We start from the raw sequence: 14,565 nt of genomic DNA on the forward strand, positions 1-14,565 counted from the left end.
TAAAATACAAAATTATTTCTCTTTCTAAATGGCTGACTGTCCAACATATACAGGATGTATTTAACTGTGTACTTCAATGTGGCAACCAAAAAGCAGCGACAATTCAGGAAAGCTTTTAAAAGAGCCCAAAATCTTGGTTATATATTTTCAAAGCTCAACCCCCCACTTAATCTAGATCTAGATTAAATGAGTTCAGAATGGAGTGTGTGTGTCTAAAATGGATTAGATAGAACAAAGTTGAGCAGTCTGTTTGCTAGACAAATTAGATTCCTAACTAGAATTTAACTAGTTAGATCAATAATATGGCAATAAAAACCAATATCAAATCCAAATCAAAATTCTTCGAAGCTTATATTTAAAGCTTATGATGGACTAGATAGCTAAAATTCCTTGCTGGAATTTAAATTTGTACTTGAATAAGGCTATAAACACCAATGTCAAGTTAGAGACTCGCCTTAAAAAGAGTCCAAAACTCTTTAAATACCTATTTTAAGGCTTGAGATGGGTTAAACAGCTGAGCTTTCTTGATGGAATTTAAATTTGTAGTTAACTAGGGCTATGGCAAATCAAGAATGGCCTTTAAAAGAGTTCAAAACTCACAAAAACTGTATCCCGAAGTACTCCTTACCAAGTATTAATTCACACAGTAGTCGCAACAGACGCCGCAGGACCGAACAGCAGCCACGATTGCGGCAAAAGTGCTCGTCGGCACACTCACAGCCACGTCGATAGCGTCGATAGAGACGACGACTTTGGGACTGGAGGCACAGGCCCAGCGCCTGGCACTCCACAATGTGCGCCATGCTCAGCAGGATGTTGCCCTGTTCGTCCAGGTGAAAGAACTGTTTGATGTCGTAGTGGTCACAGGTGTTCAGCTCACCAGGATGGCACTGATCGGTGGCGGTGGCACTGTTGCTGTTGCTGGCAGTATTGTTGCCGGCGGTAGTCGCGCTTGGATCCACGGCATCCTCCCCGGCGGGACACTTGCCAATGGCGCCCATTATGGAGCCGGCCAGAGCCTCAGTCATCAGTTGCTTGCGATTGATGCGGCAGTCTTTGAGCACCTGCTGTGGACAGGTGGCGATGGATGGTGATGGTGGTGTGTTGGAGCTGCTCGACTTTCTGGACTTTTTGCACAGCACGGCCGTGGGCGAGGAGGGCGGTTCCGCCTGCTGGTGGTCCTCGTCTCCCTTGCCAGAAGGCAGAGCAATCCCATTCTGTATGTTGTCCACGAAAAGTAGCTCTAGGAACTTGCGTTTGCGTTTCGGTCTCGTTGTCAATTTGGCTTTGGTCGCCTTCCCTTGGATTTCCTCCCTGGGCTCCTTGGTTGGTGTGATATCCTCGGGCAGCTGTGTCCGCTGGTGCAGCAGCTCCTCCTCAAAGTCGGCGGAAAAGTAATTGCTCTGCGGCGGATGCTCGATGATCTCCCATTCGGCCATGATGCTGAGGAATTGCGCCTCCTCCTTGTAATGGCGCACATGGTCGGGATCGTGGAAGAACTCCTCCGGCTCCTGCCGTTCAATGCATCGCTCGTCCAGCCAGCTGAGTGACAGCTTGGACATGTCCTGGCCAACCCGGCGATCCGGCTCCGAGTTTACGGAATCCAATTGCGGGCGGCTCACGGACGGTGCACGCGACGATCTTTTGAACCAGCTCATGGTATATCCGGTAGCGATTCTTGCCAGCTAAAACGAATTGGCGGAAACGCAGGTTTCTCATCGGCACACGCTGCGGCTGCGGATTGATATGCGATGGCTGTGGGGGGAGGGGGGTAGGATTTCACCCTATGGATCAGATCGGTTCAGATTTGTACTCTCTGCTCTCGCAGACTGTGCTGCTGCTCTAAACGCGGCCAATGCAAAACTAATTCTGAACTTCATACGCATTAGTTTATAAGACGGCGGGCGGCACTCTCATCGCCGTCGACGTCGCAGTCCGCAAAACAAAAGATAGCAACAACGGCGCCGCTAAATGTGTCAACTCGCCAAGTGGCGGCCTCATTCGCGTGACCTTTTCATTTTCCCTTTCCCGTTGAACGGCTTATGCTTAAAACAGGCCATCTTAGGATGCAACCAGGTAGATATTCCTATACCTAATCCTCGTTGATTTCACGGGAAATTCCGGACACTCGCGCAGGTACAGTTGCGCAAGCCAATGAGTGAACCGCAGACTTGGATTGATTTTTAGGGCACTCTATAGGTAGTCCAATCCAATCATTCAGCAGGTAACAAAACGAATAACGAATCACTACCTGTACAATTGCGAATAACGCGCAACTTATCGCCATTTCAAGCTGTGATTCATATGGGGGGGGTTCTTTGTGTGGCCTGCAAGTCGAAAACCCCATTGCAATCTCGCATACAACACAAAATCCCAGATATTCGTATGTCCCCAGAAAACCATTTTTAGAAGCCGCAGCATATTGATATTACTCATATGCAGATTATCGGGGCTGTGAACCCTGAGGTTTCGATATATTTCAGCTTGAAATCTGAATAGAGACTTGAAATATTTGTGATTCCACAGTTCCATAGTTGTTTGAAGTACGAAATTGTTATCAGACTTATGTTATCTGTTGCGCAGAACAGCTTTTATCACACAAAGTTCTATAGTTTAGAGTTTAGAGAGTTAAACAAAAAAATGTTATCAACATATTATCATTATCAAAAATATAGATAGGGTTTTACGGAATATTGGATTCGATTAGAAAGATTTAAAATTCTAAAGTGTTGTCAAAACATCATCCATCATCAAGTACAAAGTTTAGAGTTGTTTTTAGCCAAAACTAATATTAATATATTATCATCAAAAATATTTGACTTTTTGGTCAGATTTCTATGGTTTAAAGTGGGTTTATAGTTCTAAATCGTTACTATCAAATATATAATGATGGTTTTACGGAATCTTTGACTTCATTAAAGTTCAAAGTTGTTAAGAAAACATCATCGTCATAAAAAATAGGGCTAATTTCTTAGTTAATTTCTAATGCTTAATTTTTATAGTTTAGAGTGGGTTTAAACATCATCGTCATCATAAAAAATAAGGCAAATTTCTATAGCTTAGAGTGTGTTTGGATTTCTAAGTTGTTATCAAAACATCATCATCAAATATTTCAATTTGGTTCTATGAAATTATTGATTATTATCAGCAATATTTCAATGTAGAACCTTAACATGTCCTTGGCGGAAAGCTAGTTTGAATCGCTCTTCTTTTCCAATCCTCTATCATCTATCCTCTATCTTCTATCCTCTATCTCTGGGCAGTCTTATCAATAGACACGCTGGCTAGCTCGAAACTGGAGCCGCACTCCGTCCGGGTTCTCATGCAATGGCACGCCCGGATTGCATCAGCATTAGCATTAGCCTGCGACTGGCGACTGGCGACTTGCGACTTGATGCGCAATTCGGAAAAACCTCCGGGCGGTAAATGGAGGTTTCCAGGTTAGGGTTGAGGGTTTTGCGATCTGCGATCTGCCAACTGGGATCTTCCTCGTCCAAAGTTTAGACTTTAGAGATGAAAATTGAGCCTTGGGGTGCAGGGTGCACTGAACCCGCGACTACCTGCATACAGATACAGATACAGATATTCCAACCAGAGATTTGGCTTATCAATCCTCCGAGCAGATGATGATAATGGTAATGATGATGATGATGATGAGTACCAGTACCAGCCACCCCCCATTAACATTTACGATGCCCGCAGGCAAACAACAATGCAGTTGCCAAGCCGCCGACTGAAAAACGGGCACGTGTGAATTGGGCTGGACCAAAGTGATCATCATCATGGCGTTTTAAAAACGAATCGAGTGCGTTTTTAAAATAGCAAAGCAGAGCAGAGCAGAGCAGCGAATTTATTTGGCTTTCATCAGATCACCATCACACCAGCTCAAATGGCCTTTGTTGTCTGGCCTGACTTCTTTGCTTACACTGACCCAAAAATAGACCGTCTAGGTCGAGACTCCCACTCCTTGGCCAAACTGCATTTCAATCTGCAAACACACACAACGCACACCACGCACACTCGTGTTTACTCATCTACTAATTACGCATCCCATTCAGAGTCTCTGGCTCCGCGCGGTGAAATTTGCGCTCGCTGATAAAAACGCTGCCGCCGTCGCTACGTCGGTTTACATTCCAAAGTCTGTCTCTGTAACGAACACCCCCTCCCCACCCTCAATCAACTCGGAAATGTATGATCCGTTTCATACCCTCACTGAAAGAGGGTATCATAATTCCAAGCGAAAGTTTGATAGCTAATTCTTCTCATTTGCCATTTAAAAAAACCCTATGAACAAATTGTCGAATCTTTGTTGTTTTTAATTTGGGTTTTAAATTTGTCAAATCCTCAACAAAACAAATATCAAGCATTTAATAACAATATAAACTTATTTTATCGCTTTAAGATATTTTATGAGTGATATTTATATCAATCAAAAAATGTTGAATAAAGTTGTTGATTAATACATTTCTGTTAAAATTGCGGAAAACTCTACAATATTTACTTCAACTAATGTATGAACTTAAAAAACAAAAACATCTTTCTATTTAAAAAATATCACTTTTTAAAATGAAATTTTCTTATATTTTTCATTATTTAAATCCGACTATTGAATAAATTCGAGTTTGAATGAATTCCCATAATGTAATTATAATTATAAATAAGTTTTCTACTTCTCGAAAAATATATTAAAATATATCAATATATCATTCTCATTTCTTGCTTCAACTATCAGAAATGAGAACTCTTTTCGAATATAACACTTTTTAACTTAAATATTTTTTTAATGAATCCAATATATAAATTAAGATAATTTGTTTTTAATTTACTGAAGTATTCTCCTCAGAAATCTGTTTTTCCAGCTTAAAGAGTTAATCTACAAATCTTTGAAAAAATATAAAAATATTCAAATTTTAATAAATGAATTAAGTCCAATTCAAAGAATTGGGTGTGGGAATTTAAGCTACAACAAATGCCCATAAGTGTGTCATAAATTTGTATAATATTTTTGCAAGGTTGTCTTCTACAGAAAGTCTTCGTAAATCGAGTATTTGTTCTTATTTTTTTTTCAGTGTATCACTCTTGCTTTCTGCTGCCTTGCGAACATATATCTATCTAAATTGTAAGTATTTAGCTGCCAACTGCGACGCAGAAATCTGAGGGCAGCGGATAACGGAGTGGGTTGTGGGTTGTGAGTTGCAGGGCGGGATCGGTCGAGATCGGAATTGGGTTCGACTGGAAGAAGGCAACGTTGCGCAGCAGATAAGTTTCGGCAAGGCTTTGTAGTCTTCGGACGACGGCAAAAAGTGCAGTCGCGTTTTATTTTTCAGATTGGCGTTGCGACTTTACTGTCCAAGTCGCTGCAATCCGGTTTAAACCAACGCAGACGACAGACCTAAGTTATTTTATAATAACATTTTATACAATTAAAAGGGAACAAGCTTGAGCTATTATGTGTAAACAATACTTATAAACTTCAAAACTGGGACCAAAAATAAGCGTTTTGTTAGAAGATAGTAATACTTATAATAAATACTAATAACTTTTTCCCGAAAAGTATATTAAAATCAAGGAATTCCTAGTAATTATGTAAATATTAAAGTCTTAATGAACTGTTATTTCCAAAGCTGCTTAAAAAGCTTAAGATTCTCTGAAATTGAGTAACGAAATTTGATTTCTTTGTAAATATGATTTTTATAAGATCTCAAATTTATAATGTTTATAACTTAAATATTATTATGGCATGTGTTTTCATTAATATGGAGGAATATTTTATTTTTCATTTAAATTAGCTTAAACAAAATTGTTTCGTTTTTTTTTTTGTTTAGAATTTATTTTGTAATATATGTTCTCGACTTCCTTTTTAGTAAATATACTTATTACAAAATAAGCAGACAACAGAAGCTTCTAAGCTAATTCTAGCTCTTTATCGCTGCAGTATTTTTGCGGTTCGTGCGTGTTTTGTTTACTGTTTACAATAAAAAGTAGCTGCCTATGAGTAATATTGGTGACCCCTTTTGCCTGTAAGGTTTCTAAATAATCGGATTCATTGATTATGGTTTCTTGACCAAAACAAATCGAACGGAACTTTAGTTCATAACATGCATGCTTCGGCTTGAAAACTGCAACTCAATCGAGCCGTCAATCGATGACGGTGTGCCGATGATAGCCAATAACTGATAACTACTCGAAACTCGTATGCCATGGCGACCATGGGGCGGATGAGCGATTATGATGCAACCATAATAACAGATTGCAATGGAGCGTGATGATCGCCATCAGCATTACTCCACTTCCCAAGCACACGAGACGACAACCGAAGGCGAAGTGCTGTCAGGTGCTGGCGTACATTGCAGCCCATTTGACCCGGTTTCAATGACATTATCAGCATGCTTCGCTCTACAAAATCAGATCGATTTGATAGTGAAAATCTATCGATTTCAAAGAAGGCTGCTGACCATAGTTATTTACAACCAACCAGCATACCACTCTTATAAGAGATATAGAGATACTCTTATCTATTTTCTTATTTCTAATGATTTTCTTGGGATGTTCAAGTATTATAAATTTGCTGCATTAATTTTTAAACAATTTAACCAATTATTGTCAGATATATCCTATTTTCTAAATATCAAAAGAAGACATAAACATTTCTGGGAACTTCACTTGAGCTTCAAAATAGGATTTTTGTTGATATTAAGATAAATTCATTTCTTTCAACGATAATCCAATCTATTTTATGTTATGGATTTCCTTTTAGTAATTGTATTCAAATAACAATTTTAGTTAACATTGATAACAAATATATCCTTTTGTGTTAATTATTGACATGAACATCCTTTTAGTAATTCTAGTATTGATTTTCGAAATATTAAAATTTGGCATGTTGTTAACATTTCGTGGAACTTGAGCTACAATATGTGAAACTATGGTAGTTAAAATAAATATATGATAAACCATGGTTTTTGAGGCTCTCAAAGATAATCCTAGTCTATTCATGTTTATTTGACAATTGTTTGGAAATGTTTTTTGAACAGTACCTAGCCAGCCAGCCATTTTAAAATGTAAATGGATAAGAAAAGAAGTACTTAAAAAAAAAAAAACACAAAAAGCAGCCATCTATTAATGTAATCCGAATTGCAATAAAAGCTATGCACTTACATAAGACTTCACGATCCCGCATGCTGGGGTTTCGCAGAATTGTGGCCACTTTGGTTCGACTGTTGGCCTTGCCATTGTGGCCCGCATTGTTGGGCTTGTGGTGTCCAGCACCGTTCCGGTTGGCCTTGAGTGTGTCCTGGTTGCAGCTGGCATTGCTGCCGTCTTTGGTGCTTTGTAGTTCCTCGATGATCGTGTCGTCCTCGGAGAGAGCGGGTCGGCACTTGGACAGATGGATGGTGTCCGAGTTGATGGTGGCATCTTAAAAAAGGAAATCCATTTTAATATTGTTTAAAACACAGAACTACAAAATGGGACTTTGTAAAAGGCCTGTCCTATTTTAGTAGAGCATTATCTTATCATATCTGTATGCCTATTTTTTATTTTATTTTATTTATTTTCTTTTGTAAAAATCTTTTTAAACATTTATGTGGCAACTTGAGTAGGTTGTAATTAAAGGCTACGAAACGTATAATAAATACATTATTAATTAATTTACTATTTTTTTTGTTTTTTTTTTAAGAAACAAAATATATATTACAACATTTGATGCACAATGGTGCTTAGTATCTTACGTGGTTCTGCAAGCACGAAAAATATTTATTTGTACACATAATAATAATAAGGCAAACGAATTACTTAAAATATGTTGTCAATTTAAAAGTGAATCTAGAGAATGGTATCTGAGATATAACGGTATCGAAGATATCTTAATTAATTAATTTTAACCAGAAATGTTGTTATGTCATGACAAATATACAGATATGCTGAGATAAATCACTACTACTATATAACATAATTTTATGCCCATAGAGCTGCACCAAATCTTTCGCAAACTTTTCATTCCTTACCATCGTGGGGCATAAAGGTGTCCCACTGGGACGAATCCCAGGGCTCCGAGAAGATGGTTCCATCGTCGGACTGGGCCGAATCAATGCCTGCGAATGAGTTCTGGCAGAAGACGTTGTCGTAGGAGGATAGTCTGCAACCGTTCTGGCTGCCATCGCTGCACCCGACTCCCACTCCAAATCCGAGTCCGGTTCCGAGTCCGATTCCGAGTCCGACCTTATCCTGCCCCAGGACATGCGGCTGCAGCGGCGGTGAGCAGCGCACCAGTTCCGGCAAATTGAGGTCGGGCAGTCGCTTGGCGATGATCTGGTGGATGGTCAGCGTGCGCTTTCGACTGCCCTCCCTGCCCAGCGAGTTCTCCTTCTCCTGCCAGTCGATGACCGCCGCATCGTAATCCCCGCCAGCATGGCTTCCTGTCTCCTGCTTGGCCATAAACTCCCAGCTGCTGTCCAGTGGCCATTGGTCGGTCCGTTTGTGCGGCCGCTTGGTGGGCTGTTGTGTCTGCTGTTGTGTCTGCTGTTGCAGCTGCAGCTGCAGCTGGAGCTGACTAGCCTTCGGCTTGGGCTTCAGCTCGTCCAGGCTGCCGGCCAATTTCTCCAGCTCGCTGGGCTGCAACATTGCCCCATTGCCCGATATTCCGGAGCCCGGTTTCAGTGGTTCCGAGTGTCTTTGGCTGGCGTGCAGCGCTTGGCTGCGAGGCGGGCGCCTCAGAATGGCGGTGGCTGCGCTGGTCAGGCCCGCCTGACGCAGTGCATCCGCCGGTTCCGCATAGAAGGGGCTGCCCTGCTTGCTGCGACTGCTGGCTCCGTGGCTCTGTCCCTCGGCCGTGGGCGTGGTATCGCCCCATCATCTTCGACGGCCGCCGTCAGGGATTGGGTCATGGCGGCTGCTGGCGCCTGACCACCCGGTAGATTCGCTAGGAGCAGACCGGCTCGGGAGCGGGCTGGAATATCGCCCGGGAACTGCAGCAGAGATTGGCTCGAGCTTTCGTTGGGCGTGGCTGTGGTTTCCTCCTCGCAGGGCGTCAGGTGCGACGACTGCGTTGGTGTGGGCGTGCTCGCTGGAAAATAGACGGTGCAAAACGGATGGTTATGAATTTTATCACTGGAATTGGATCTTACAGAAATGCCACCTTTAATGGTGGCTAAAAGTATAGAACAGAATCTGAAAATGAACGGAAATGGTATGAAGACTTTTGGTAAAGTTTCGTCCAGATAGTTTTAAAATTGAGACACTAGTTTGCATAAAAACGGACGGATAGACAGACGGACATGGCCATATCGAGTCTCCTAGTCAAGAATATATACTGAGTGTCGGAAATGTCTTATTCACTTTTGACTAAAACTATAATACCCAATAACACTTTGTCCATTAGAATACATGCGCAATAATTTATGACTTTTATCGAAAAGTAACTAAAAATTTAGCTGGATCTAGCAATCGAAGATTTAAACGTCAGAATCAATAGTTCAACTCATATTTGAACAGCTCGGTGAACGCCTTTTCATTGTAGTCTTCGCCACTTGGACTTTGCCTGTGGTCAAACAGCAAACTAAATCGAAAACTGAACACAATGCCTTTTCATAAACAATTAAAGGATGGACGAAAGTGCCATGGATTGGATGGTAGAATGTACTCCGAATCGGAATCGGGCTCCTCATCATCGGACAGCTCGTCGGGATCCAGGGACACGCCCCAGAAGCGAGTGAGAGCCACTGACAAGGCGCTGAACGAGCGCAAGCTTATGCAGAAGCGTAAGGATCACTCATTCCGTACATGTAGTTTAAGGGAACAGTTCAAAAAAATATGAAGGATATTGTTAATAATAATATACCTAGCAGTTTTGACAATTTGAAGGTTCTTTGAATATGAATACTCGAGAAAACTAATTTAGACTAATTGTTCAATTGCAATATCCCTTCATAAACCAATTAAACTAATTAATTACTATGTCTATCTCGTCAGACGCTGAACAAGCAACCAAGAAGCGTTCGCCAATTTCCTTTAGGATTAAGAAAACGTCGAACATGGTGAGAGTTTTGGCGCCGGACTCACCCAACAACTCAGCCGACTCCGGCAAGGAGAAGGAGCATAACATCGGCAAGGATAAGGACCAGGAGAAGGAGCACAGCGAGGACATAGACAAGAAGGGCAATGATAAGGATAAGGACAAGGATGCCGGCAAGGACAAGGATGGTATGAAGTCGCGTCGCGAGGAACTGCTTAAGCAACTACGCGCTATCGAGGATGCGATCGCCAAGAAGCGCTCCAAGCTGGATTTTTTACAATAGATTATAAATAGAAGCCAACCTTAATAATGGTAAAAATGCTATTTAATATTGGAGTTATGGGCCGAAAATAAAACCCAAAATTAAAGCTGAAAATTCTAAAACAGGGTAATAGGGAATAAAACCACAATTTTGTACAGGTATGCTAATTTTAAATCGGAATTCAATTGATCAAGTTATGGGATCTAGAAATGTAATTTTGGATCACATTTCAAAAAAAAAGAACACAATTTTTGGGAAGTTTCATGCAGATAGCCTTAAAACAGAGAGACTGACGGACAGACGGACATGGCTAGGTCGACTCTCCTAGTGATGCTGATCAAGAATATTTATACTTTTTTACTTTCACTGCAATCTTCGTGCTTTATGTGAACTCTCCAGCTTTAATAGATCTCAACGAATTAATTTATGTGTAGACAGTTCTCTAAGAGATTTCAAACCTCTGGAATGGCAATACCCCTTTCATAGACCCAGAATAGTGTACAAAGACTTACGTGTCTCGGCCAGCAGATCGGGCCGCCGGTTCATCACGCCGCCCATCGAATCCGTGGCCGGGCGGAAAGTGGTGAGGAGGCTGGCCCGGTCACTGGGATCGTGTGACCAGACGTCCTCGTAGTCGCTGATCTTGTCGCTCAGCGCACTGGCGCAGTACTGCTGCGGCGGGCTCTCCAGGATGTCCGACTCCTTGTAGTGCTTTGATTCCTTGCCCGCGCGGGATTTCCTGGTCTTGCCGCCGCTGCTGCTGCTGCCACCGCTGGGCGTCAACGGGGTGAGTGGAGAGGCGAGCAGCTTGCGACCCGTGGGCGGCCAGCGGCCATCATTCGAGGAGGATCCCTGCGAGGAGAGAGTGTCCTTGCACTCGCCCTCCGGCGACAGTCGCTTGGCGAATGTCTGAAAAGTGCTGGCCTGGCCGTTGAGCAGTGCGTTGAAGGGATTGCTGGCCGCCGGTGTGGTCACCTCCACGAATTTGCCATTGCCATTTCCGGCCGCACCACTGCCTCCTCCGCCCACGCCGTTCTCCATCGAAAAGGTAACCGTGGTGGTGACCGTGAAATTTCCATTACCATTACCATTACCATTACCATTAGCATTAGCATTTCCCCCCACACTCTGATGATCCGGTGAGTGCGGCTTGGACCATCGCATCGGTGGCGCCGGTGGCTTGAGATTCAATGTATTCGGTGGCTTCGGTCGCTGCGGACGCACTTGATCCACTTGTTCCGGTGCTGTTTGTGCCATTTTAAATGTGCTCAGCTGCTGGTCACCCACCAAGGGGCAGATGGGTGCCAATGAACCAGATCCTGGCAAATAATGCCCCGGATTGTCCACCGGCGACATGGTGAGTATCACCGAGTCCACGGAATTCGGACTCAGCAGCTGCAGGTGCTGACCCCCGCTGGTGGTGAAGGAGCTCAAACTCGAGTTTGTGGTGTCCGACGGAGTGCCCGCCTGGCTGAAGAAGCCCAGCAGCTGGCCACTGCCGGTGGGGCTGAAGAGACTGCTGCCCGGAAGGGGCGGGGCCCCGGTGGGCGGTGGCTTGGCCAGGGCATCGCTGAAAAACGTGGCCGTGCCCAGGCCACTGGTTTCGGTAAGTGACAGCGGCGACTTGGCATCCAGCAGGTGGTGCTGATCCTTCGCGGGAGCCACCGTCGGCGTGGGTGGACCAAGGAGGGCCGGACTGCTGGCATAGCTCCAGAACTCCTGGCCAAGTAGGGCCAGCGAGCTGAGTTTCTTGCGGTTGTTCGCCTCCCGCAGGACACGCGGCAACATCAGCTGCACCGGCAACTCATCGCAACATTGCGCGTAGTGGGCAATCAGCAGGGGAATCGAGCCGAATGTGAAACGGGAGCTCTCCAAGCTAAGGACATTGTCGTGCGACTGAATGAGATAGTGCTCGATGTAGGGTCCCGTGTCCTGGGGAAGTCTCACCGAAACTGCCATCGTGTTGGGCTGACTGGAACCACGAACAATGAAGGTCTGGATGAAAAGATAAAACATTCGATTGGGATAAGTAAAGTGCTTAAAACATCCTGAGTGGGTAAGTACATATAGCTTTTTGCGGAAATGATTTAATTCCTCACTGTAGCATGTCTGTTTTATCTATCAAAAAATACTAAATTCAACCTCTTCAGAATTTATTATAAATAATCTATCTATCTTTCTATAGGTATTTAAGGATATTCTTCTATTCCAACGGATAAAGTTTCCAAACGTAATGGAACATTTTCTCATTCTTTCTCTTGATTTTCTCGCCATCCCATGATATATATCAAAAATATTATGTTTTATCTATGCATAACTTGGAGGTGGTTTAAGTCCTTAAGTGAGTCTTTTTCCTCTGACTGAGCGTTAAATGTTGCGTTCACAATTCGCCCATGAATTACCACTTATGGATGATAAATCGTCCCTACTCTCCTCCGTTTTTCTTGCGAGACTTGCAACAATGCCTTTGCTCTGGCTCGTATTTTTCTTTTGCCATCCCATTCCACTTATTTTTGTCTGCAAAAACTTTGCAGACGCTGCGACAAATCGCGACGATGGCTTACAAAAGGGGGGCGGGGGAATACGCCTCTTCAGTGGGTAAAACCTGGTCAAGTGTGGCCAAGACCATGGCCAAGACTTGGGCCAAAACTCTGGTTTGCTAATCGCCTGTGAAAACTTTCATAATGAGCGTTTCACTTAAAGTCACGCACAGAGTAAGGCCTTTTCATAAAAGAAGAACTTTTTGCAATAATTCAGCACAAAAGTTAAAAGCCATTGGATTAAAAATTATTGGCTTGAATTAAAAATTAAATAACGAGCTTAATAAGGTTTAAGTAATTTTATATTATTTGTTTTGAGAAAGTCTTAAAATAATGTGACTTAAAACAAAGTTTATATATTTGTCAAGACAAAAAAAAAATTTTAATGTTAAAAAAAATCTTCCTGCTCTTCGCACATTTTTATTACATTTTGAAATTGGCACACATAAATTTCAATATTTTGATTAGAATTTTTGACCAGATATTTAAATTACCCATTATGTAGTAAATATCGAACGGAGATTTTTTCTCTTTTTTTGTCGTACTGTAACATACAAATATTCTGTTATTGAAAACAATAATACAAAAGAATGCTCGAAAATTACAGTCTGCAGTTGTGTAAGCCCTTAATTCTTTTATGCCCAATTTCATTATAATTTCCATTCATAATCTTTCTCAAATCAATTCTGTAAAGTTCTAAAACCCCCGTTGCCCCAATCTTCTGCCCACCAGCAGCCATTCAAGGGGAATTAAAACGACAGCGATTTTGGGGAGAAGTTCTTAAGTGTTTTGCCCCAGTCTCTGGGATTTCGCTTTCTCCGATTCTCAGATTCTCCACGTCTGTCTTCTCCGCTGGCATTGTTGTATTTGCTTTTCAATTTAATCGCAGCAACCCTAAAAGCATGCAATTATATATACGCACACACACACACACACACGCCTACGCACCGTATATAGATATATAATTTTTCTTCTTAGATTTCAATAAATGCCAACTGCACGGGGAAAGGGAAAAGGAAGAAATTGTGCACCCCGTGGCGTTGTTTATGATTTCTCTGTGTGTGTTGCGCACAATTTTTCAATAAGCAGTTGAAAGAAGATGATAAAAACCCAGGAATCGGGTGGTTTTTTTTAAGGGGTGAGGATGTTTATTCGTTTTAGCTGCAACCATTTTTTAAAGCATACTTTTCAGCTACCACATCTACTTTTAATGCCATTAACCGAAATAAAAAGGTTTACGGAGAGAGTCAAACATCTTATACTGATTTAATAAGGCGGTCACAAAGGGGGCGTGGCTTGACCATCAAGAAAATGCAATTTATTGGAAACACAGACGACTTGAAATCGAGTTGGTCAGACAAAACGAGCGTAAAAGTTCCTTGAACAGGCTGAAAGCCAACCAAAATTGGACAAGAAGAAAACTTAATAAAGACTCGAGCTCAAAAAAGGGAAAGAAAAGCCAATGCAAGAAAAATAGTATAATGCACAAAGGTTGCCAAGGATTCTGGCCATAAAAGAAAGAGAAAAGTACCATGAATACACTGCGTTTCAGAAGTTTAAGAAGCTAAGTGAAACGAATATTAAATGAAACAATAAAGACTTAAACTTTGTAAGCAAGGTGAACAAATATTAATATTAATTCATAAGTTTATTTAATATAATTTAAATTAAGTTTTCAAACCAACTCTTTTATTTTAATTTTGCTATAATTTGGAGTAATTTACTTATTTCTAGGAATCCAAATCTATTGC

The 14,565-nt window shown here is 42.0% G+C and overlaps 2 protein-coding genes across 2 annotated transcripts in view; one reads left to right on the forward strand and one right to left on the reverse strand.

Moving 5' to 3' along the window:
* The window catches only part of LOC128261064 (protein sprint), a 66,126-nt gene that overhangs the window by 2,611 nt on the left and 48,950 nt on the right, over positions 1 to 14,565 (reverse strand). The window contains 4 exon segments of the mRNA XM_052994503.1: positions 7,159 to 7,416; positions 8,007 to 8,849; positions 8,852 to 9,064; positions 10,787 to 12,269. Of these exon segments, the coding sequence (XP_052850463.1) occupies positions 7,159 to 7,416; positions 8,007 to 8,849; positions 8,852 to 9,064; positions 10,787 to 12,269 (2,797 nt within the window).
* Positions 9,308 to 10,521, forward strand: LOC128261093 (arginine/serine-rich protein PNISR-like). The gene is made up of 2 exons (XM_052994548.1): positions 9,308 to 9,758; positions 9,970 to 10,521. The coding sequence occupies exons 1-2, from the start codon at positions 9,578 to 9,580 to the stop codon at positions 10,293 to 10,295; spliced, it is 507 nt and encodes a 168-aa protein (XP_052850508.1). The 5' UTR covers positions 9,308 to 9,577; the 3' UTR covers positions 10,296 to 10,521.

This window comes from Drosophila gunungcola (genome assembly GCF_025200985.1).
Source record: "Drosophila gunungcola strain Sukarami chromosome X unlocalized genomic scaffold, Dgunungcola_SK_2 000050F, whole genome shotgun sequence".
NCBI classification, from domain to species: Eukaryota; Metazoa; Arthropoda; class Insecta; order Diptera; family Drosophilidae; genus Drosophila; species Drosophila gunungcola.